Genomic DNA, 23011 nt, shown 5'->3' with positions numbered 1-23011 from the left:
TAGAGTCCGTCTGGAAAGTGCAAAGCGTTAAGCGGGTCCCTCCTGCACGTCTGCCAACCCCGGCGGCCTCCCTGAGGCAGGTGAGACCTAGTCGCCTCCACTGTGCTCAGGGAGCCCGCTGGCCTCCCATCAGGCCAGGGTCACCGGGCAAAGGCAAGCCCTCCACGCCGCCACTGCAGGGCGCCCCTCTGGCCGCGGGGCAGGGAGCAGGAAGGGGCCTCCCACCTCCCTCCTCTGCCCGCGGCCAGCTCTGTGCTCAGCCGCAGAGCCCTCCCAACCAGCCTTCGGCCCCCACTGGCCGCCCCCCAAGGAAAGCAGGATGCACATAGGAAAATACAGTCTTTATTGGTCTTCTGAAACAACAAGCCAGAAATATAGTTTTGCCTTTAAAAATCTCTGTCTCAGGCTGGAGACACCACCGTTGACAATGCCCAGCCTTCCCCAGCTCCCTTCAGACAATACCCAGATCTGGTGTCAGCCAGTGCCCCAAGAGAAGGGGGACTATGGGCCAGCCTGGTGGGCAGCCTGTGCCCAGCTCCCCCTCCCTGTCCTGCCTCAGACGCGTGTTCTGGTGGCCTCCCCCTGGCCGCCACCTCAAGACCTCCGTCCCAGAGCCAGAAACCAGCCTGATGCCCCCGACCCTCTGTCAGCCAGGGGGAAATCTGTGTCCCTGGCAGGTGTCCCCTGCAGAGGGAGCCCAGGGCTCACTCGAGGTCACACTCACCAGAAGGGGCAGAGCTAGGAAAGGACACTAGTGACCGCCCCCCACTGCATAGCTCACCCGCCCCCTAGCCCTGCAAGCACGTATCTCTGCCCCTTTAGTGTGGGTTGCAGGTAAAGGGCAGATGGGCCCCCGGCCTATGCTCTGGTTTGGGCTCCAGTCCAGGTGTCACGAAGGATTCTGGGAAGCCAGGCTGAGCTGACAAAGCGCTGAGAAAGGGACCCAGTTACTGATGCGTCTGAGCAGAAGTCGAGGTCCTTCCCCTGCTCCCGGGGCCCGCTTGGGACAGGTCGGCAGGCAGTGAGCTTCCGCTAGGGTGCCACCAGTCACAGAGCACGACCCAGTCCCTGCACGAGGTCGCAGGCTCAGGGATGTGGGGTTGGAGTAGGGGGCGGTTCTGGGGCTGCAGGCTACAGGCGTGGTATGTGGTGGGCCCTTGGGAGGCTGCTGTCCACATACACTGCAGCCTCGAGGCCCCTGGGCCAGTGTCCCTGGAAATCCAAGCAGGAGACGTGTGAGCGGGTTACCATGGTGACGGCAGCCTCCTCCAGCGGCACCCCGGGGCCTCTTGAGAGGCTCTGAAAGGAATTCTTGTGCTGTGGGTTCGGGCTCCTCCCCGTTGGCTGGAGAAGATTCACAAGCCAGCAGGAGGCTGTGTGGTCTGAGGGCTGGACAGAGACCCAGGGGGTGCCTGGCTCTGCTCCATGAGGCCCCAGACCTCTGTCCCCTTGTGGTTGTGTGTGTGGTGAGCTGAGTTTGTGTGAGGGTGATCAGTGGTCCCGGAGCCATGTGGTCGGGGATCCGGACAGACGGCTTTGGCGAGGGAGTGTTTCCAAGTGCTGGGTCCAGATGGCAGGGCTGGTCTGACTGCACGTGAGTACCAGCAGATGGAGGCTGGACCCAACGTCTTTCTTAGGAGAGAGTTACAGAAGTGGCCCAACCTCCACGCCACTCCATCCCCACCCCCTAAATGCAGACAGGGTGGGTAGGGCCACAGGTCAGAGCGTCCAGGCGTGATCACACCCGGGGCCAGAGGGGCATGGGGGCGCTGGGTCCAGGAGCCTCTGCTCACACACACATCCTTTCTGCCCTGTGGTCCAGTGCTTCGGTGGCCCCGAGAGGGGTGTGAGCCCAGTGGTGGCTCCCAAAGACTCGGGAGGTCACGGAGACAGGCGTGGCCCGTGTGCCAGCAGGCTGGGAGGAAAGCGGAAAGGGAGGGAGGCGGAGGGAGGGCTGGCCTGCTCCCCTGCCCCTCCTGCCAGGGCGCTCAGGCCACAGAGGACACCTGCTTCTGGTCCTCGTGCTCGCCCTCCGGGTCGCCCATCAGGGGCTGGCGCTTCTTGAGCTCCCGGTGGTACTTGGCCATGAGGGAGGCATAGATGCAGCCGTAGGCGGCGGCCACTACCATCATGATGCAGACGATGCCGCAGACCACCCCCGCAATGATCACTGTGCCAACCGCCCGCCGCACGCTCACCGGCCGCGGCCTCTGCTTCTGTGGGCAGGCGGTGCTGGGCTCCGGCTCGGGCTCAGGGCCCGGCTTGGGCTTGGCAGGCTCTGGGCTGGCCTTGGTGCAGGGCGGCCCCGGGACGTCCAGCCCGGCCGAGCTGCTCTGGTCCTCCAGCTGGGAGCAGTAGTCGAACATCTCCACGGGGACCACGCGCATGTCCCTCCCCCGCAGCTCCTTGGGCAGGGTGCAGGCCAGCTGGTCCAGGCGCCCCCCTGCATCCGGGAGAGAGTAAAGGGGGCTGGCCAGGTATCGGGAACCAGCACTCCCTCCCCAAGGCCAGGTCCTGACCGGAGGGCCCAGAAGGGCTAGTTTCCGTCGGCAGCGCCGTCAGTCCTGGAGTCGCGTCCACGGGAGGGGAAGGGAGGGGAGACTAGCAGTTATCAGGGCAAGGGCCGCGGAAAGGAGGGACGCACATCAGGTCATTACCCCGTGCGGACGTTGCATAGGGTGGACAGTGTCCCTGTTTCCACTTTACAGAGCAGCACAAACAATTCTGTCTCACCTGTTCCCCAGAGTCAAAAGCCCCAGGTGCCCTACCCGGCCCGCAGTGCCCGGTGCTCCTTGCCCCAAATTCCTGCTGACCCTGCTGTGACAGCACAGTGTCCTGACCCCCTGAGCTCTTCCCGCTCACACAGAGGACAGAAGTCAGGGCCTCTGCTCCTCCACGCAGGACCTTTGGTTGCCTAAGGTGCCTCCTCGGAGGACAGAGAGTAGCTGCCTCTTTAAGAGCAGGGCCGGACCCCATCAGCGGACACCCCTCCCCAGCACCTGGAGGGCAGAGGCCTCTTTGGAGGGAAGGTGAAGACCCCCACGGGTGGAGGAGGGGCCAGTGCCAACAGCACAGGCTCACCTCCAGGCCAAGCCGGACACCACCTGGTGGGGCAGGTGCAGAGCGAGCACAGGTGGGGGGGAGAAGAGCTGCCCAGACCCCCTGGAGGTCACAATTCTGGCCTCTTCCAGCAGCAGGCGCCAGCCCCCCGCTGAAGGGACGGCTCCTGCCACTTGTCACTGCCTGCGCTGCTCCCAGCCCGGCTGCCGCAGCTCCTCACACAAAGGACATCAATCTTTCCTGGGTGTTGGGGAAAACAGCCTTGGGTTTTGGTTTTGGTTTGTTCTTCTCCAAGGAGTGCGTTGAAAATAACTCTGCTAGTGAAAACTTCCTAAAACTTACACTCCCCTCCATGCCCCTTAGTCCCTGTGACCACGTGGAAGGCCAAGGACGTCCCCTGCGGATGACACACGGGCCTGGCCCTCCAGGACCCTGTGTCGCCCACTGCCTGCCGCACGGCTTATGCCGGTGAAGTGTGTGTAGGGCCCCTGTACCTGCCGGAGCTGGGTGCCGAGATGGGAAGGGCCCTTACCTTCCTGCTCCCAAAACCTGCGGTGGCTCCCGACTGCATCGCCTTGTGCAAACTACCTGACTCATTTAACTTCTTGGCCATGCGAGTGGCCCCTCAGGCAGCTGCTCTGAGGGTTCACCCAGGCTGTGCTGTGCAGAGGGGGCTGTGGCCTGGGAGCTACACCTGCACTCACCATCGCCTCCTCACTCACAGAAATGCGCACTCACCACGGAGACGAGCGCTTTACAGCGCTTCCCAGCGCCTGCTCGTTTGTAAAGTGTTTTCCATTAACTCACACATGAGACTGTCCTGCAAGTAATTAGATGGGAAACCACACGAAGCTGAAGAAGCTGGGGGCTCTGCTGAGAGCACTGGCGTCCTTTTCACATCGATCCATTCGTTCAGCAAATACTCAGGGAATGCCTGCTTGGGGCTGGGCACCAAATGATGTCTAATTAAGCCCGGTTGGTGTCATGAGGACAGCCCGCAAGCAAGCGTGCATGTCGGTTTTACCGGGGGCTGACTTCATGCTGAGTACCTTTCCGGACACTTGCCGTGCATAACCAACTTATCTGCATGATAATTCTCTGAGATACTCTTTTTCGCCCCATTTCACAGATGAGGGCACAGCCACAGAGAGGCTGATTGACTTCTCAAGATCACACAGCTAGTAAGTGGCAGAGCCACGAGGCCAAGCCAGATGTGGTGCTTTTGCCCCATGGGCTCACTCCTTGCCCTCCTTGTCCGTTTCACGGAATCATTTCAGGGGTCATCTTAGGACTCTCCCGGGTTAATGAAAGGAGGAAGGGAAAGAAATGGAAGCCACAGGCATTTGGCTTCTCAGTAAAAGCTTTGATAACAATGCTTCTTGGCAGAAGGAATTGAGATCATCAAAATCTGGTTTCACCTGTGGATTTCAATTCTGTCCCCCACCGCCCGAGACTGGGTATGTTGGGGGCTACGTTATTCAGAGGGCAGGGGTGGTCTTATTGCTCCTCCTCCAGTGCCAGGGAAGCCCAGAGGTGGAGGAAAGTTCGTTTCTGTGTGGTCACTGTGTGTTCAGGTCCATCATGAGACCTACGACAGCGAGATGGAGTTACCTGGAGGGAGTCTGAGGAGAAGGGAGGCTGGGAGCGTAGGGGCCAGGAAGGAAGCGGGCAGCGGGAGGAGGAGGGAGAGGATCACCAGCCCCTTTGCCCGAGGCTCCAGCTCAGGTGGAGAGGCTGGTGGAGAGGTAGGGCCACCTTCCCCAGCCGGCCCTGAGTCCTGGCAGCCCCAGGACCCTGCTGGGCGGGGCGACTCCCCGCCCCTCCCCTGCTGGGCGGGGCGACCTCCCGCTCCTCCCCTGCTGGGCGGGGTGACCTCCCGCCCCTCCCCTGCTGGGCGGGGCGACCCTCCTGCCCCTCCCCCTGATGGGCGGGGTGACCTGCTCCTCCCCTGTTGGGCGGGGCGACCTCCCGCCCCTCCCCTGCTGGGCGGGGCGATCCTCCCGCTCTTCCCCCTGCTGGGCGGGGTGACCTCCCGCCCCTCCCCTGCTGGGCGGGGCGATCCTCCCGCTCTTCCCCCTGCTGGGCGGGGCGGCCCTCCTGCCCCTCCCCGGCAGGGCCGGCTGGCCGTGCTCACCTCGGTAGGAGAACCACTCCAGCCAGTGCTTGAAGTCCCTCAAGTTGCAGTCACACTCCCAGGGGTTGTCCCCCACCTGCAGCAGCTGCAGGCTGGCCAGGGGCTCGAAGGTCAGCCGGTCCAGGCTCTGCAGGCGGTTGGCGCGCAGCGATAGGGAGCGCAGGGCCGGGAGCCCGTCGAAGAGGCCGGGGGGCAGCTGGGCCAGGCCGTTGATGGACAGGTCGAGGTGGCGCAGCCGCGGCGAGTGCTGCAGCAGGTCCCGGTCCAGCGCCCGGATGCTGTTGTTGCGCAGCTGCAACTCCGTCAGGTTCGCCAGGTCCCCGAACACCGAGCGCGGCAGCTGGTCCAGGAAGTTGTTGGATAGGTCCAGCCGCTGCAGGCTGGACAGGTTGGCGAAGGCCCAGCTGGGCAGGGAGCTCAGCCTGTTGTTCAGGAGCAGGAGGGTCCGGGTGGCGGCGGGCACGTCTGGGGGCACGGTGGTGAGGCCCAGGCCGCTGCAGTCCACCTCCAGGCTGCGGCCGTCGCAGGTGCAGGAGAAAGGGCAGGCGGGGAGGGCCTCCGCCGCGCACAGGGCAGCCCAGCAGGTGAGCCCTAAAGGGGACAGGTGGGGGAAGGAAAGCCACCGTGGGGTCACGCGTCCTGCAGCCGCCCCTGCTGGCTGGGTCACATCATGGCGGCCTCCAGCTAAGCCACCCGACGCACAAGTGCTTCCCGGCCACGCGGGAACATAACTGGCTGCCCTGCGGCTCTGCCACGTGAGCAGCAGATCTCCCCGGCCACCACCAATGTACACAACCGTGTCTGGGGCTGTCAGAGGAGCCTCCCAACATTCGGCTCCCGGGGTCGCTGCCACGGGGTGGAGTCCTTTCCAGAGAAAATGGCTCTGCTTCCCTCCCCACTGCTCCCCCACCTGGAGCTGCCCTGGGCTGATGGCCGGGCGTGGGACAGGGCCGTGCGGCTGGCCAAAAGGGCACACAACCCCGACCTTACAGCCTCCCAGTCCCACCCACCACAACTCAGGGTGAGGTGGGAGGCGAGGCCCACCCACGCCTCACCCAAGAGACCGCTGTGGAAATGGCGAGGGGGAGGTGCCGGAGGTGCCCAGCTCCGCTTCCACGTGGAGAACACGGAGACACAAGCCACACGAGTCGTGGCTGGGGACAAGCCCCATATCTGTTCTCACTCTGAACCTGCCCTGCCCCTTGGACTGGGCTCCCGTTCCCACTTCCTGCAGGACTGGCCTGTTTTGTCCCATGGGACCCCTCTGAGGAGCAAGCCTGGGGCTGCAGTGGGCGAGCGAGGAGGCGCTCAGAGAGCAGTCCCCGCAGAGGAGCTCGCCTCGTGGTCCACCCCTTCTCAGAGACCACAGAGCGCCCGTGGCTGTCCTGGTGTCACTGTGGAAGGGGAGGGAGGAGCCCACCCATCCCAGAGGAAGCTCGGGCCACTTGGCTCCACCCAGAGGGGCAGGTGCCTGGAAGGGACAGCCCTGGGTCTGTCCGGCATGGGGTCTGGTGTCTGGTTCCCAAAGGACAGGGCCTGGAGGAACAGCTGGGACCGCGTCCCCTTCCTGGAGGACTGGTGACACCTGAGAGGCACCCCGCAAGGCTGACACCTGAGCTCCTTTGTTCTCAAGGGGAAATGAGCACAGGGGTGGCTGTGGATGCCAACTGGAGGCCCTTCCGGCTTCCGGCCACCTGGGGTCACCTGCTGGACCGCTGACCCTCTTACCCCCTAAGCTGTCTGGGCCAGGTCAACCTGCTTGCACAACCTCTGCCCTGCGACCCCCGCGCCATTCACAAGTCAACATTCTTCAGACCTCACTTTCCCCAGAAAGACATTCAACCCATTCAGCCTCCCTATCAAAAGGATTGAGGTAACTAGAGGCCACTGTCCCCTCACTTCCCCCGAGGATCGCGGGTTGGCGTAAACGCTCTGGTGACAAGAAAGCATAACTGTTCTGTGAGGCTTTCAGTGATGCTAGGGGCAGGTTGAAAGGGGAGCCAGGTGGCCGGGGACCAGCTGCTCCACACGGTGAATAATTCAGGCAGCCGACCAGGCTAGGGGAGAGGTCAGGTGGAGGAACGTCCCTCGGGAGTGTCCCTCCCTCTCATCATGTGGCCCCAGGCAGACCTTGGCCCCTCCACTTTGTATTTTGTGAGACATCTCGGGGCTCCCTTCACCCAGACGACTTGCAGGAAGTGGACATCCTCTGTCTCCCCATGTGCATGGGGAGGGGTTGGACCCGATCGGTCCCTGGGGTCCCTTCCAGCACTGCGTCCCCAAGCCCACGCGGTCCCTCTGTCTCAGAGTGGGGGAGACTGATCCATGAGGGGCAGGACGTGCTGGGGCTGCAGGGCAGGAGCAGACCTACCTGGGGACACAGAGCTGCCTGTGGGGCCTCTGGCTCCCGGCCTGCCCCTTCCCCAGGTACCACCTGCAGGACTGCTGGGGCTCAGCCCTGCTTCCCAGAACCAGGCCATGGACACCAGGAGCATCACCCCCGCTTGCCCCGCCGCCCAACCCGCCGCACTCACAGGAGATCTGCCTCCACTGCAGGGCGAGCCGGGTCCTCCGCTCAGGGCCGCTGCCCGGGGCCAGCATGGTGGCTGCAGGCTCGCAGGCTCGCAGGCCCCGCACCTCTGGGGACAGGAGCCCCTCGGACCGATGGGTCAGTCCTGGGAGAGAGGGAGAGACAGCTGAGCAGAAGCAGGCGTCCAAGGCCCAGTCCAGCTCAGGCTCAGGGCGGGGGCCTGGTGTCTCTTTACAGCCCTCTCCGGTTCTTCTCAGCTATGATTCCCTGGGTGCGGGGAGAAGGGGAGGAGGGGGCCGAGAAGCCAGGGACCCGCGGTGTCCCTCAGTGACTGGGGATGCATGGAGGTAAGCGGGCATCCCAGGAGCCCTCAGGCAGGACAGGGCACTGAGCTCTGGGCTGGGCAATGCAGTCACTGTCCCCCCCAGCCTTTCTCTGCCTCTTCTTGTCTCCCTGGTCCATCTCTTAAGTGTGTCTGGTCTTCCCCCACGTCCCAGGTGCGGAAATTGAGGGCCATCTCTGCAGGCTCCCAGCCCACTGTTCCCTTACCATGGCCCCCGAGGAGGAGTCAGAGACCAGGCCGTGCATGGGGGCAGCCGTCGGGGGGCAGGTGAGGCCCAGGTCCTGCTCTGGCCTCCGGGCGGCCCCCTGCGTCCCCACCACGGTTCCCTGGGAGGTGAGCAGTCGAGCTCCGTCTTCCACCTGCAGATCTGTGAACCGCATCAGCTCAGGGGAGCCTGCAGAGTCTGCCCATGGCATGAGGGAGGGGGGCAGAGCAGAGCATGAGGACGCAGGGCAGGACTGGGGAGGTCGGGGTGCACAAGGCGGTTCCTCTCCCTGCGGGGACAGGGGAGCTCCCCCTTCTCAGGTGACCTGCCCCCCAGCCCAGTGGCACAAGTCCTCCCCTGATGGCCAAGGGCCCCATCACAGGGGTGGGAATGGGGACCGCGGGCTGCCCTGCCACTGGCCCAGGGCCCAGTGGGGAAAGGACAGAGTGGGATGGAGGGGCAGCCATGGTGGCCCCTCCTGCTTCTAAGGGCACAGCAGCCTCCCTTCCTTAGCTGCCACATTGGTCCCTGGCATCTCCTGGTTGCAGCCAGCCCCCTCCCCGCTCCCCCTCCCACAGCCGGTTTAATTCTGGGAGCCCAGGAGCCAATGGCAGAGCAGAGCGGATGCTGAGGAGGTGGGAGGAGCTGCTGGGGGCTCCGAGCTCAGCCTGGACTCTCAGCATCCAGCAGGGTTTCCCTCGGGCATGGAGGGGCCTCTCCTGTCTCCCGCCTCCACGCCCCCGCCCCTGCTTACAGCTGCTGCTGCCTCCCAGGGCTGCAGCCACCCTGCGGGCCCTCAGCTGTGCGAGCAAGGCTGCCTGCTCAGGGTGGGGGCGGTTAGGGAGGGGCTCCGCTGGGGGGCGCGCCGGGGAGGGGCTGTCTGTTGCTCTGGGCTTCACCCCTGCCCCTTTGGGGAGGCTCAGAGCCTTGAGGGGGCTGCAGAGCGAGTTGTACTGGCCACAGCGGGTAGGTGAGGGGAGCACCCAGTTCCACACGCTTTTAGGGGCGGAGGAGCCGCCCAGAGCAGCCCAGGGGCCTTCTCTACCTGCCCCCAGGGTAAGGCCCCCGCAGCCTCCTGGCTGAGACGCCCAGGTCGGGGTGGGCTCTGGGCTCGAATCCCCGCCGGCTGCCCCTGCCTGTGCAACCTTCACAAATGCCGTGAAAGCTCTGGGCCTCAGTGTCCTGGTCAGTCTCTACAAGTGATGACCGTGACACCCTGTCCTCCGTGAGATCAGTCTAATCAGGGAAGAGTAACAGTTGCCGAATTCAGGACGCCACCTTGGAAGACAGTCTAGGTCACTGCTCCAAGCCTGGGCTTGAGCCCCAGGGAGACGCAAGGAGATGGCAGTGCCCGTCCTCTGCAGGGAGGGGCAGCAGGCTGCAGCGTGACTGGGAGCCTCTCTCCTAGCCCAGCCTCACACCTCGGTCTGTCTCTGTTCCTGATCATGGGGTGCTCACACACAGCTTCAGAGACCCCCATCCCCAGGACAGCGTCCACCCTCCATGCCCTCAACCCTCCCTTCAGCAGGGACCCGCGTGTCAGGGGCTCACAGCACCCACCCGGCACCAGGCCAGTCTGCAGCCCCCAAGGCTCAGAGATGGAGACCAGCTGCCGGGGCCACACGACCGGGCAGGGACGTGACCCACTCCCTGGTGACTATCCCCCAGCAGTGTCCCCCGGGGGGGACACATATGTGCGCCGAGCAGGATGCACACACTGGCTCCCGACATAGCACGTGGTGCAGACACCCCCCCCACCTCAGGGAGCTGTGCAGCCAGGCACGTGCTGGTGCACACGCATGCGCGCATGCGTGCGCACACACACGCTGGCAGCCCTCCAGCGCTCCTTAGATGCCGCCACTCAGGCAGTTCCTGAGAGGCCCCAGCAGACGGTGCACGGGGACACCTCCAGTCCAGAAGCGGGGTCTAGAGAAGCCCCTCGGGGGCCACCCCTGACCCAGGACCCTTTCCACACTCAGACCTGCTTGGGGCTGCACATGCAGCCCAGGCCTCTCTGCCAGCCCCTTTTCCACCCGAGCTCTCCCCACCTCTGCGTGGGCTCCCCTTCCTGCCCCCCAACCTTCCCCTGTCCTCAGTGTCACCCCCAGAGTGAGCATCAGTCTGTGGAGGAGGTGGCCTTGAGTGTGGGTCCTGGCACCCCACCCCCAGCCTCAAATGATGTCACCTGCACAAAACCAGCCAGGCCCAGAGGCATCATCTGGAGGGGGTAGCCCTGGGGTCTCTGGAGAAACATGATGAAAACAAGGCCCCCCAGGTCTGTGCTCTCTGGTCACCACGGAAGTGCCCCTTGGGGGATACGGGGCCCAGCACGTCCTAGCTCCTGGGCCCTCTGCCTCCCAGCCCACCTCCGACCCAAAGACCCCTTCCTGCCCCCAGAAGCATCGAGCCTCACTGGGAGAAGGGTGACCTACATTAGGAGGCCAGGAGAGCAGCTGCTGGCAGGCGCTGGAATAAATTAACACCGTCTGGGAGGGAAGTCCCCACTGAGGGTGGAGAATGGGGGACAGAAAAGAGTTGAGGTGGGGGGTCTGCGGTCTCTAGGCCCCACAGCCTTGAGGGCACTCCTGTCGTGTTCCCGGGGGGCAGGGACACAGAAGGACAGACCCAGTGGGTCCCCAGCCTCCACTGCTGGGCTGAGTTGGGTCAGGAGGCTGTGGAACTAAAGGGAGCTGGGTGCCCCCCAGGACAGACGGGTGGGCGCCGTGCTCCAGCCCACCTAGGAAGTTCCTGCACCCAGGCCTGGCCGACTGGACGCGACTCTGCTTCTTACAAGATCCCAGGCCGTTCATGTCCACAGTCAAGTTGGAGAAGCCCTGGCTGGGCCACTTCTCTCCCGTAGACCCTGGCACCTCCCGAGAGGCCAAGCCAGGGAGTGGTGGAGCCCTGGGCGGCGTGGGTAGGGGCGGATGCTGACCACATCACCTCCTGCAAGAAGACTCTGGGGAGAAACCGTTACCGTAGCCACGAACACCTGTGTCTGCCTATGGTTTTCAGTCTCCCTAAGGCCTCTCCTGGGTCACAAGTGCTATTAACACCATTTTGCAGATGGGGAAACTGAGGCTTGGGAAATTCATTAACTTGCCTCATGTCAGGCAAGGGCAGAGTGCAGCCTTGGGCCTGAGTGGCCTGGTGACTAACTCAGCTGCACTTACAGGCCTCTAGGCGCACCCTGCCCGGTCTTGCTCACATGTAGAGGCTCCTGTGCAGGGGGGTGGGGGCTGCACCCTTCCGACTGTCCGTCCATCCGTCCGTCCAGTGCTTTGCAGGCCCCCAGCGTTTCCTGGTCCACTTTCTCACTGCAGCTCGTCCCTCCCACCGACAGGCCAGGCCCCATCCAAGCCGCCACCCTCTCCAGTGATGTCACAGATGCAGTCGGGGGTCTCCCCGGGGTGTAGGGAGGGGGTTTGTGTGCTGAGGGGAGGAGGTGGGCTGGGAGCACCAGGGAAGCCAGGGGCTTGGGAGGCAGCGGTGGGAGCAGAAGCGCCCACGAGCTCCTGCCAGTGTGAGTGGGGGTGCAGCACCCTGGAGACTCGGGGGTGGGGGCTGCTTCCTGCTGAGCGCCTGGCCTGGCCCTGCAGAGGCCCAGGTTAGGGTGGGGGCCCTGACCTCTGCATGCTTCTCCCCCACAACTCCTCCTCCAAGCAGGCTTGGCTCAGTTTCCAGCCAGAAACCTGCAGCAAAGCCACAAGGGCCTGTTGTCCCTGCCCATCCTCTGGTACTGCTGTCATGTCCACCCCTCCAAGTCGGTGTCTGAGCCTCAGCCATTAACGTCCCCTGCGCCTTGACCTGGGGCTCCTGACTCCTGGGACAGGGCGCTGGCCGGCTGCGTGCACCCTCCCCTGGAATCTCCTGCTGGTCAAGGGTCCCTGACCCAGGACAAGGCCAGCACCCCTTCACTCTGCAGAGAGGGGAAGGTCTCCGGCTGGTGAGAGGCAGGGCTGGGGTGGAGCCACTGCCTGGGACTTCAGGGGCGCTGTCTTCCCTCCACCCCAGCAGGGCCCAGAGGTACCGCTGAGCCCTGGGTCGGGGGACGGGGCAGGGGGGCAGGTGGGGCTGGAGTGGGTCCTGGCTGCTTCCTCCACCTGCTGCCCGACCCTGGCCTCCCATCTCTTCTCCGCTGACGCCCCCACAGCACGCTGCCCAGGCAGCACAGAGCAGGCTTTTAAAGCTCTGTATTTGTACTTGGAGCAGGCGAACCTCCTGGTTCAGTTTTAAACGCATGCCCCATCCTCGTCCCTGGCTTCCTGCAGCCTGGTTTCCTTGTCAGATGCTCCCGATGCCAGTCAGACCCCTGGGAGGCAGGACAGAAGAGCCCCTGGAGGCCCCAGGAGGGGTGCAGAGAGGCCTGGGCCCGAACTCCTCCCTCCCCTCCCCACCCCGGGGCAGCCCAGGCACCCCTGCGACCCCTCCCCGGGCCTCTCGGCGTCGGGGCCTGAAGTGCGGGCAGGGCTTGCTCATCCTGGCCCCAGATGCTGCTTCCAGACAAACCCCAAAGGAACCAGATCTGTCGCTCAAGAAACCTCCCCCCCACTCCCACCCCCGCCTTCTGCCACCCCCGGCTGGCTTCCCTGGTCTCCCTCTCTTGGCAGAGTGGAGCCTGTGCCGGTGGGGAGGGGGATGCGGCTGCGGGTTTCCCTCCCGGCTGGCTCCCCCGCCATCTCCACGTGCTCCGCCTGCCCCCCCCCAAGCCCATGGAGTTACCTAAGCTGCCGGGTGTCAATCTGAATCAGACCAGGCGATGCCCAACGCACCCTGACAGCCAGGTGCAGCGTCCCACCACCCACCCCAGACAGCGGACAGCGCACAGCGCAGCTCAGGGAGAGGACAGAGGGCTCCCTGGGAGCGAGCAGGGAGGTCCAGACTCCCGGTCAGACCACCTGGGTCCTGCGGTGTCCTGCTCCAGCCTGGGGGGCCGAGCCAGCACGGCCGCTGTATACCACCCACCCCTAAGCTAAGTGCACCACCCCAAGGCTTCCTGACCCCTCTGTAGGGAGAGGGGGTGTGCAGCTGGGGGACCCCCAGCCCTGGCCTGGCTCCCCACCCCCACCGGGCCTGGGCGGGCCGGGGGCCTCAGGGAAGGGCGGCAGGAAGGGCTGCGCGCCGCCTCGCCCTGGTCCGCTCCCAGCCACGCCCCTCCCAGAGGCTCCATCCCGGCCAGAGGGACTCGGGTCCAGCTGGGGAGGGCTTCTCTGCACCCCTGTCCAAGGACAGCCTCCTGAAGGCCATTACCCCAAGCTGAGGGTGTCCTGTAGCGAGGTCAGCACCCCAAGGGCCGTGCCCGCGCCTCAGACGCCAGTCCTCCAGCCTGCCACCCCCATCCCGCCGGGTCCTCTGTGCCAGCCTGTCACCAGCACCCGAGGTCCCGGGGCTGTCTGTGCCGAGCCGGGCGAGCAGGCGGCACAGGGCTCTTGGCTGGTGCTCCCCTTGCTGCAGGGACTGGTTTCCATGCCGCCGGGCTGTCATCTGGCACTGGCACTGCCTCCCCCCGCCCTTCCTCGGCAGAATCCCAGCTCCCGTCCCCAGCACCGGGAGGGCAGAGTTCGCCGTGTCCTGTGGCTGCCCAGATGTCCAGTCCTGAGCTCTGCCCCGGCCCTGGCAGTCGCCCCCGGGCAGGAGGCAACAGCAGTTGCCCGTGCAGGTGGAGAACCCAGTAAAGATGGGCCCGGTCCCCGAGCCCCCGCTCCCAGCGCCCCCCCGCCGAGCGCATAGCACTCACCTTCATCCAAACAAGCTCCTAGAATCCAGTCGCTCTGAGCCGTCCACTGAGCCCCTCCCGGGACTCCTGGAGAAAGCAGGCAGCTCCGTGAGCAGAGCGCGGCGGGTGGCACCGCGTCCCCGATCGCCTGCCCCCCGAGCAGGACCTGGCACGCAGCGTACCGGCGGCAGCGAGAGGAACGCCTGCGGCCGCCTCCGCCAAGGGGACGGGGCTGCTGGGTCAATGACACGCTGGGGAGGAGAGGGAGGGACGAGGGAGCCGCGGAGAGGGGAAGGCGGGGAGGGGGAGCGCGTGTGCGGAGCAGAGAGCAGGGGAGTGACAGCGGGGGAACATCCTGATGACAGCGACAGGCGCGCACACAGGGAGGCGGGCGCACACGGCTGCGCACACACCGGAGCCGCTCTCCCGCTTCTGGGGGGAAGCACCCCTGAACTCGGGGTGGGGGAGTTGTTTACCAGGTCCCTGTGTCTGCCGTCCCCACCTCCGAAGGCTCCCCCTGCCCCTCGCTGCCGCCCTCCTCTGCTCTCTTCCTCCCCTTCCCTGTGGGGACAGAGGCCCTTGGAAACTGGGTCTGAGTCCTGTTCAGAGATGGGGTGGAGTGTCTGCCACCCCTTCTGTACCAGGGGAGAGCTGAACCCTGCCCTCGCCAAAGGGGGACTTATTCCAGACAGGGTACCTGGAAGGGCCCTGGGGGCCCATCTGCCTGGCAGTTCTCTGGAAGCCCCCCACCATCACACAGAGCCAGTGTCACATGGTCACGCAGAGGTCACCGAGCCTCAGTGACCTAGACCGGGGCTGCTGGGGAGGGAAATGCAGGGGCTGCGATGGGGCCTGTGGGCGGAGGGCCCTGGGTGAGCAGACGCAGCCACTCCTCCCTGGGCCGGCTTCTCCGCTCTAGTCTGGATGGGTAGCCGGGGAGGGGAGAGACAGGTATGAAGAGCTAGGAGGCCTCCTTACCAGCCAATCAGGACGAAAGAGCTGGAGAAATCGATATTCCAAGGGGAGGCCAGTGTTTATCTGAAGGAGAGGAAGCCAGGGACCAAGCGAGGGGAGGCGCGCCGGAGCTGGGCCCTGGGCGGCCTTGCCGGCACCTCTTCACGCCTGCCCGGAGCGGGCTCGGGGCCGGTCTGCTGGGGGTGCCCCAGTGCCCCTCTTCCACGTCGCCTGCTTCCCGAGGGGTCTGCCTCTGTCGCCAGCACCGGGGGTGGGCTGGGAAACGCCACTGACTCGGGGCATCCCGCCTTCTCCTTCCATCTGCTCCGCCGGGTGCGCAGCGCCGCAGGGGGCTGGGGGAGAGCGTCTCTACCTCCCGCGATTCCCCGCCTCCTGCCCAGCACCCAGGTCACCCGCAGCCCTCCTGCCGCCAAACACAAGGCCTCTCCCCCAGCTGCAGGAAGGGTGCCTTCCCTGTGCCGGGAGCCCTCTCCTCGCCCGGGGGCCTCCTGCTCCCTAAAAGCGCAACCAGCAGGCGGGGCCTGTGCACGCTGCCTCTGGCCAGTGTGCAGCGGGCTGTCTTCTCTGACCCCGGCCACACTGAGGCTCTGACCAGAGGACGTGTGGCAGCTTTCTGCGGGTGGTTCGCCCCCCTCCCCACAGTGGGGACTCCTCCTCCCTTGGCTGCGTGGGGAGTGGGCCCAGAGGCTGGACGGCTGCTCGCTGCCCAGCCAGTAGCCGGTTGGTGGCTCCAGCCCGGGCTGCCCTGTAAGGAGGAGGCAGGCTGGCTGGGGTCTCTGGCGCCCTGAGCAGCAGCCTGCCGTCCACAGCTCGTGCCCCAGGGACGGGCCCCTGCTGCCCCGCAGCCCTCCACCCAGGTCAGCCCAGTCGGTGGCTGGGTGTCGAGGACAGAGCCCACAGGAGAGTTGCTGGGGGAGGACAGAGCATCCGACTCCGTGGGCTCGGCCCCCACAGGGAGGGAGGGCGTCTGTGTGCGCAGGCGCAGCTGTTCTGTCTTGCCGTCTGTGACGACACAGTGACAGCCAGGACGCGAGCACAGAGGTGCATCTTGATAAGCCGGCGGCCGCCGTGGCCCTACCAGCGCACCTTGTTAGCTTGTCTGCCAGCCCAGCAGACCTTGAAGAAAAGCTGCTTTGCAGGAAGCAGGCAGAGGGAAGGCAGGAGGCGGCCCAGGGAGGGGGGACAGGCTAGGGCAGGAGGAGGGGGTCTGGTGGCTTCTCCTCCTGCCAGGTGGTGCAGGTCGGCTGGGGACTCAGGTCAGGCCCTAACACAAGGACCCACCAAGCCCGGGCGTGGGGGACGGCAGCCTGGAGGGACAGAGGGCCTTGCCTGCCTGACACGACTCTGTCTTCACCATGAGCTCTGTCCTGTCTGCAAACCCAGTCCCAAGGGTTGTTCACTCCTGCACGCAGCAGGCTTCCAGGAGGTGCCAGAGCCAGTGGAATGGGGACCGGGGGCGCCCTGGCGGGTCTCCCAGGAGAGGTCTGGGGTGGAAAAGCACGATCTGGGTTGCGAGGCAGGCGTTGAACAGAACGATTTGAAATTACCTAAGCCCCGAGGCACAGCCGCCGGGGAGGGCAGGCCCAGTGATTGGCGAGGATTCCCGGCGCTCCCCTGCCCGCCCCCCCCACCCCGCTCCATTCCTCCACTGTGTTCCATTCCGCGCTGTCAGCATCTCACTGGTCTTGCTGGAGGAAGTTCTTTGTGTCTCACTTGAATCAGTTGTTGGGGGGGGGGTCCCTCCTGGGTCTTCAAGGGCACCGGAGCACAGCCAGCGCTCGAGGGTCCAGCCAGGCCTCTGCAGGAGGGCAGGCCTCCACGTGGAGGAAGAGCTGCGCCTGGGCCACACCCCGAAGCTCAGGGCATCGGCTTCCCAGTCAAGTGGCTGACTCAGTGGAAGCCATGAGTATTTATGTATTTAGCTCAGAAAGTATTCATTGAGCCCTGCCGCATGCTAGGTGCCATTCTGGGTGCTGGGATCTGAACTCAACCCCGTCTGCTGTAAGCCCCCATTCTAAGAGGCAAGACAGACCCTACCCGGGAATAAAATGAATGAGTCTTGCCACTTAGGAAACAAGGAGAGAGGTGACGGAGAGGATGGAGGCCCAGGGGGAGATCTGGCTGTCCGGGGAGGTCGGGCGCCACTCCGGGAGGCCGTGGCTGGGCTGAGATCTGATCACGAGAAAGCCGCCACGGAAGGTTCTAGGGGAGAGCACTCCAGGGAGCGAGGACAGCTGGTGCAAGGGCCCTGGGGTGGGAACAGCGGTGTGTTTGAGGGAGAAATCAGAGAGACTGGGGCCGGGGGGGGGCCGGCTCCCATGGGGTCTTGGAGGACAGATTGCAAAGGAGTTTAGATCTTGTTCTAAGAGCAGCGGGAGGGAGAGACGTGGTTTGATCTTCAGGGAGATCGCTCTTGTGTGGTGAACGATCACTTGGGGGTGGGAGGTGTGTCTGTGGCAGTAACACAAGTGACAGAGGTGTTGGCTTGGCCCCAGGGGTAGCGGTGGGGGTGGAGGGAGTAGAGAGTCGCAGCGGAACTTGGGTGGGGTGCGGGAAAATGATGACGGGTGAAGATGTGTCCCCGCCCCGGGTTAAGGGGGTCTCCGGAGGGTCAGGTTTGGGGAGGAAAACCCAGTTAGGTCTGAACACATGAAGTGTGAAATGCCTACAGGTGACCCAGGTGGGATGTCAGTCCGATGGCCTAAGTCCCGCAAGGACCCGCCGTGCCTGGAGCAGCTGGTGGCCCCGCAATGAGGTGGAGCCTGGTTTGGCAACATCCGCTTGGGGCCTCGCCATTTCCATTTCTCCCCAAGAACCTTACAAACCTGTCTCATCTGGGAAGCCTTAACCCCGCCCTCCCAGTACTCCTTGGGTTAGAATCAGAATTTCTTCCAGCTCAGAAGTGCCGACTCCAGGAGCCGTGGTGCTGGGCTGGTGCGTGGAGGGCAGAGTCCGCTGTGCCGAGGGCCAAGGACGGGGTGACCAGAGAGTCGCACACTCCAAGCCCCTGTGGGCGCCCCACCCCCGACAGTTGTTAGCCGGTTCCTCCTCTTTTGTGCAGCCTTTTTCTGCAGATGAGAGAAATCTGTGTGGAGTTCGAATCGAGGGTGGTCTTCACAGGAAGCACACGGGGAGCGCCGAGGGGCCTCCTGCGGCCTTAGAGAGAAGTGGGGGAGGGGAGGTGCCCCTCCCGCTGCGCACGCCTCACGGGCTGCACCGGGGCCTGTTGTCATCGTCCTGAAGGGAGAAGTGGGCCTGCCTGTCCCCTTCCTGCCACTCCTTTCACCCGCCTCTGACCCTGGAAGCCGCAAAGCCCCCGGAGCTCAGGGGTTCCTGCATCCCGGGGCCAGCCCAGGCCGGCCAGCCCCAGCCCCAGAGCTGCCGGGAGGCGCCAGGCGTCCTCATCCGTGAGCTCAGGGCAGCTCCGGGACTGCGCTGTCCGAGGGCGGCCAGCAGTATTTACATTTTCATTAATTAAAAATAAATTTTAAAATCAAGCCCAGCCTCATTTCAAGGACTCAGTAGCAATACGGGGCTCGAGGCTGCTGCGTGGGGCAGGTCAGAGCGGCCCGTCCGCTCACAAGGTCCAGTCAGACAGGGACGCTTGACACCTGTGCTTACAGCCCGGCCGGGAACACAGCGCCCCCGGCGGCACTTTAGGCCCCAGCCCAGCCCCGCTGAACGAGAAACCCTGGGGCCGGGTCTTCAGCAAGCTTCAGACGACTGGTGCGCGCTGCTGCCGGGGACCAGGGCCCCCGTGGTTCTGGAAACGTCTCCCGCACGCTCTCACTCGCGCCTCGGCAGCCTCTCGCTCGTCTGCCTCGCAGGTGTGGGTGTCCTCATGACCCTTCTCAGCTGCGTGAGCCCGGGGCCGTGCTCTGGCCCCTTGACCCTTCCCTGGTCTCCCTCCTTCTCCCTCAGATTTCCCTAGGATTATTCCATGTGCCGGGCTGGACCCCAGGCTGCAGCCCGCCCCGGGAAGTCGGAGTGATTGTGCTGGGGCGTCGGGCTGGCCGTAGGGTGTCCCGCAGATGAGGGGAACAGAGCCCTGATGGGGGCCTGGCCCGGGCCTGTCGGCCCCTTCCCCGCGGGGCCTCGGGGGCTGGAGGCCGGCCAGAGGAGAATCAGGTGCGTTAGAGACAACGAGGGGGTGGGGCTGCTTCTGTATTTAGGGGCCAGGTGCGGGCGAGGTTTCCTCGCTGTGAGGCGCAGTGAGACCGGGGCTGGTCTGCGTGTGCAGGACGCAGGCTCTCCGACCTGGGGTGCCTGGCCCTCAGCACCGTTTCGGTGTTACTGTCCCAGACGGTAGGAAGCCGGCCCTGTTTCTTTGTTCTGCTGCTTTCATTGTCACCTGGCTTGCTTTCTGTTCTTGGCCCCAGATTTTCTTAGCATCTGAGCTCCGGCTTGCTTTCCCCAAGCCTGTTGGGGCCCAGGGGGGCATGGCGGCGTCCGAGCGCGGCTCTCAGGGCTGGGGGCGTCTCCGGTTTCCTGGAGCCTCCGTGCGAGCCTGGTCAACCTAGTCCCCACCTGCAGCGGGGAAGGCGCCTCCTTACCGTGTGGGGACCCCGCGCAGGGACCGGGCGGAGAGTTTGCTGTGTGAGGCCTGAAGCTTTGGAAGCCCCCGCCCACCACCACCGCCACCACCACGGCCCTGAATTCCAGCCTCAGCCCACAGTCTGGTCATGTGACCTTGAACAACAGGCCGGTCTCTGCGGGAACGGGGAGAACGGTCTTCCCAGTGGACAAACGCTGGGCTCGCTGACCTCATCTTGCCCTGGGGCCCTTTCTGGAGACACAGCCACGGGCACCCCCCCACCGCCAGGAACCTCAGTTCACAAGCTGCCTGGTGCCACCTCCCCCCACCACACACCTGCTGATGCGCCTCTGATTGAATCTCTAATGGTTTCTCTCACCGTCTCTTCCCCCCCACGACCAACCCCTCCCCAAAACACACGCGTGGCCTTGCCCTCCCCCCTCCCGCTTCCTGCAGCCGTGGGCGTCCAGCTGAGGGTGGACTTCCTGCAGCGCACGTTCTGGGCGGCCACGCGGCAGGTGCGTATGAAGTCGGGTGGGGTCCCCAACATCTCCGCCTGAAGGGGGCTGGCACCTTCAGACCCGCTTCTCCAGCTGCCTGGCTTTCCGCCCCCTCCTGGGCCCTGGTCGGCTCCCTCCTCGCCCCTGCCTCCCTGCGCCCCTGCCCTCCTCGCCCCAGGGCTCCCACTGCCCAGACCCTGGCAAAGCTCCGGGCCCGGCCTGCCGCTCACTCCACCTCTGCTGCCCTCGCAGCCCCACTGGGCAGAGGAAGGCGCGCCCTCCCCACGGTCCCTGTCCCTCCACCACAGTCCAAGCCTTGACCATCGTCCCCCCGGGCATCCTGCTCTCCCTCCTCCCTTCCTGCTGCTCCTGCAGAGCCCTCGGCCTCCAGGGTGTCCTCACTGAGCCCCACCGGCTGCGCCAGCCCCGCGCTTGCCCCACAGCACTAAGTCTCACCACGAGTGTGGTCGGGTAGGGGGGCCGGGAGGGCGAGGAGGGCGCACCAGCCCAGACCCCAGTTCAGCCACCACGTCACCAGGACGACCAAGAACAGGAGCCCCACTTGGCTTCCAGCCACGTGGCCGACCTCTGCCCTCGCCCAGGCTGCAGGCCTGGCTTCCCCAGAGGACGCTGGGCTGTGTGCTCGGGCTGAGGTCACTAGCAAGGTCCTGCCTGCATCTCTGCCCTGACCCCCCAGCGCACAGCCCTTGAGCACATGCACGCACACATGACAGGTGCATGCTCTGCATGCCCACACGTCATACCACACACCGTGCACACACCACAGGGGTACCGCGAAACCCCCCGCCCCCCTCAACGATGCACAACCTGCCGCCCTCTCTTCCTCCAGTGTGGCGCTGCAGAGGGGCCGTGCCTGGAGAGCTGCCAGGACAGTGTAAGATCCTCCCTGGCGGGAAGCGGGGCAGCGGGCTGGGGCCCCACCGTGTCCCCACGGGCAGCCTCCTTCCTTCCCTGTGGGCTGGGCTCCACACAGGACGCCCCCTAGACGGGCAGCCGGGCGGGGACGGGGCACTGTGGTGGGGCCTGGTCTTGATCCCCCACCCCGGGCACCTCCGCAGGACCTGGACTGCTTCGTCGTGGATAACAACGGCTTCATCCTGATCTCGGAGAGGCCCCAGGAGGTGAGGGGGACGGGGGTGGGTCGCCCAGGGCCTCAACAGTCAGAGGAAGGCTGGAGGCAGCCCTGGCCCAGAGCCAGTCAGAGTAAGAGGCCTGACGAGAACGGAGCCTCTTCCTGAAGCCAGAGCCAGCCCCGCGTGGCCAGAGTCCAGGCTTTGAGACTCAGGTGCCCGGAGGGGACGTTGGTCTCTGTTTTGTCTCCTTCCACAGTTGGTAGAGACTAGCCCGCACCTTGAGGCCTGGGTTGTCTGTCTGCGGTCTGGCCCTGGGGGGCCTCCCCTGGAGTCCTGAGCCCCTTCCGCCCACCACAGACCCGCCCTTGCCTCCCGTCCTCAGGCCACTGTAACGAGGTCTGTGAGCCGAGGCAGCTCGTGGACCACAGGGATGGGCATCTCACTGTCCTGGAGGCCGGCGGGCCGAGACCCTGGCGCAGGCAGCTGGGGGCCCGCTGGGCCCTCCTGCGCGGAAGGGACAGGGACCCCTTGGTCCCTTTTCTGAGGCACCAGTCCCATTGTCCGGACTCTGCTCCCATGGCCTCATCACCTCCCAGAGGAGGGGCAGGTTCCAGCACGTGAACTCGGGGACTCAGGCCACAGCGCTGACCCCTGCTACCTCTGTGGGGCCGGGGACCGGGCCTTTCCGCTGTGTGCGCTCTCCCCGACTGGACTCCCTTGTGGAAACCGAGGGAGCAGAGGTCCAGAGATGCTCCCAACGCACAGCCTGGCCGCGCGCCCAGGCCTCCGCGGGAGGCAGCGTCCCCCCGGCCCACAAGGAGAAGGTACAGCCGCAGCTTTGTGTCTGCGGAGCCCCGAGGCGGGCCCTGTGTTTACGTAGCCGGAATCACAGCTTTGAAAAGGAGCCTGTCCAACCCTCAAGCGCCTCCTTGGACGAGCCAGGAGCGCGAGGCACGTGGCCCGGCGAGCTTTGCCCGCGGATCAGATGTGTGGTTTGGTTGCCTGGGCCTCTGTTTCCCCTCAGACTAAGGGCCTGGGTGCCAGGTGTGGGCTGAGGCCGAGGTCGGGGCTCTGGGCGGGCAGCAGGGCGGGAACCTGGCGTCGGGGGAGGGCAGCCGGGAGCGGGCAGCGGTGCTGGGGGCCTGGGGCGGGGCGCGGTGCCCGTGCGGGGGCTGTCCAGGCAGCAGGGGTGAAGGCAAGGTGGGCTCGCCTGCTTCCTCTGGGTGGGTGTCATGAAATATTATTAATCTCTTTTCCCCAGTCGCTTGAAAATAAGTACTCTTGGCTGGAGGACCGGCGTTGAGTAGGTGAGCCGGCTCGGCCGTGGGCCCAGCGCTGACCCTGCCGGGAGGGGCCGCCCCAGGAGCGCCAGGCAGGCACCCCAGGGTCAGGCAGCGCCCACCCCCACCCAGGCCCCCGGGTCACCCCAGGCCCCCCGGTCCTAGTCCACCCCGACCACACCTGTCTGTGGTCCTGAGCCCTGACGCCCCTGGGCGCAGCTGGCTGATTCCTGGTAGCAGAGGAACTGGGAGAGTGTTTTTCAGAAAGTCGCTTTATGCTTAGCGAACTTACTCTGATTTTCTCTACTGTTACTGTGTCTTGTTACATTTTATGTGGTTTTAAAAGTCGTCTCATCCTTTGTTAAACGGGGCGTGAGTGAAATGACATTTGGCTTTCATAGTCAGGCTGGGACCTGCTGGAGCCCCCACGTGTCCTGTCGCCCTCACCCGCAGCAGAGCCCGCTGCGCCCTCCCCACCCACCTCGGGGCCCAGCAGACGCGGGCCCCCCCCCACCTCTGGTGACGCTATTGGCCCCACTTTGCAGCAGAGAAGGAAACAGGCCCTGCGAGTTAAGGTTATTAACCGGAAAGCTCACGGCTGTGGGAGAGCCAGGCTCTGAACCCAGAGATGCAAGAGCAG

At 65.1% G+C, this 23011-nt stretch overlaps 2 protein-coding genes across 2 annotated transcripts in view; one reads left to right on the top strand and one right to left on the bottom strand.

Moving 5' to 3' along the window:
- The window catches only part of CACNA2D4 (calcium voltage-gated channel auxiliary subunit alpha2delta 4), a 72717-nt gene that overhangs the window by 42580 nt on the left and 7126 nt on the right, over positions 1 to 23011 (top strand). The window contains exons 26-28 of the mRNA XM_072954442.1: positions 19954 to 20015; positions 20848 to 20892; positions 21077 to 21139. Of these exons, the coding sequence (XP_072810543.1) occupies positions 19954 to 20015; positions 20848 to 20892; positions 21077 to 21139 (170 nt within the window). The remainder of the gene's footprint in view (positions 1 to 19953; positions 20016 to 20847; positions 20893 to 21076; positions 21140 to 23011) is intronic.
- LRTM2 (leucine rich repeats and transmembrane domains 2) lies at positions 329 to 8332 on the bottom strand. Its single transcript, XM_031670805.2, has 4 exons — positions 8274 to 8332; positions 7729 to 7869; positions 5195 to 5785; positions 329 to 2443 (listed from the first exon to the last, which is right to left on the bottom strand). The coding sequence occupies exons 2-4, from the start codon at positions 7793 to 7795 to the stop codon at positions 1989 to 1991; spliced, it is 1113 nt and encodes a 370-aa protein (XP_031526665.1). The 5' UTR covers positions 7796 to 7869; positions 8274 to 8332; the 3' UTR covers positions 329 to 1988.

The sequence above is a fragment of the Vicugna pacos genome, chromosome 34 (genome assembly GCF_048564905.1).
Source record: "Vicugna pacos chromosome 34, VicPac4, whole genome shotgun sequence".
Taxonomy (NCBI): domain Eukaryota; kingdom Metazoa; phylum Chordata; class Mammalia; order Artiodactyla; family Camelidae; genus Vicugna; species Vicugna pacos.
This window is presented reverse-complemented; position numbering and strand designations above follow the sequence as displayed.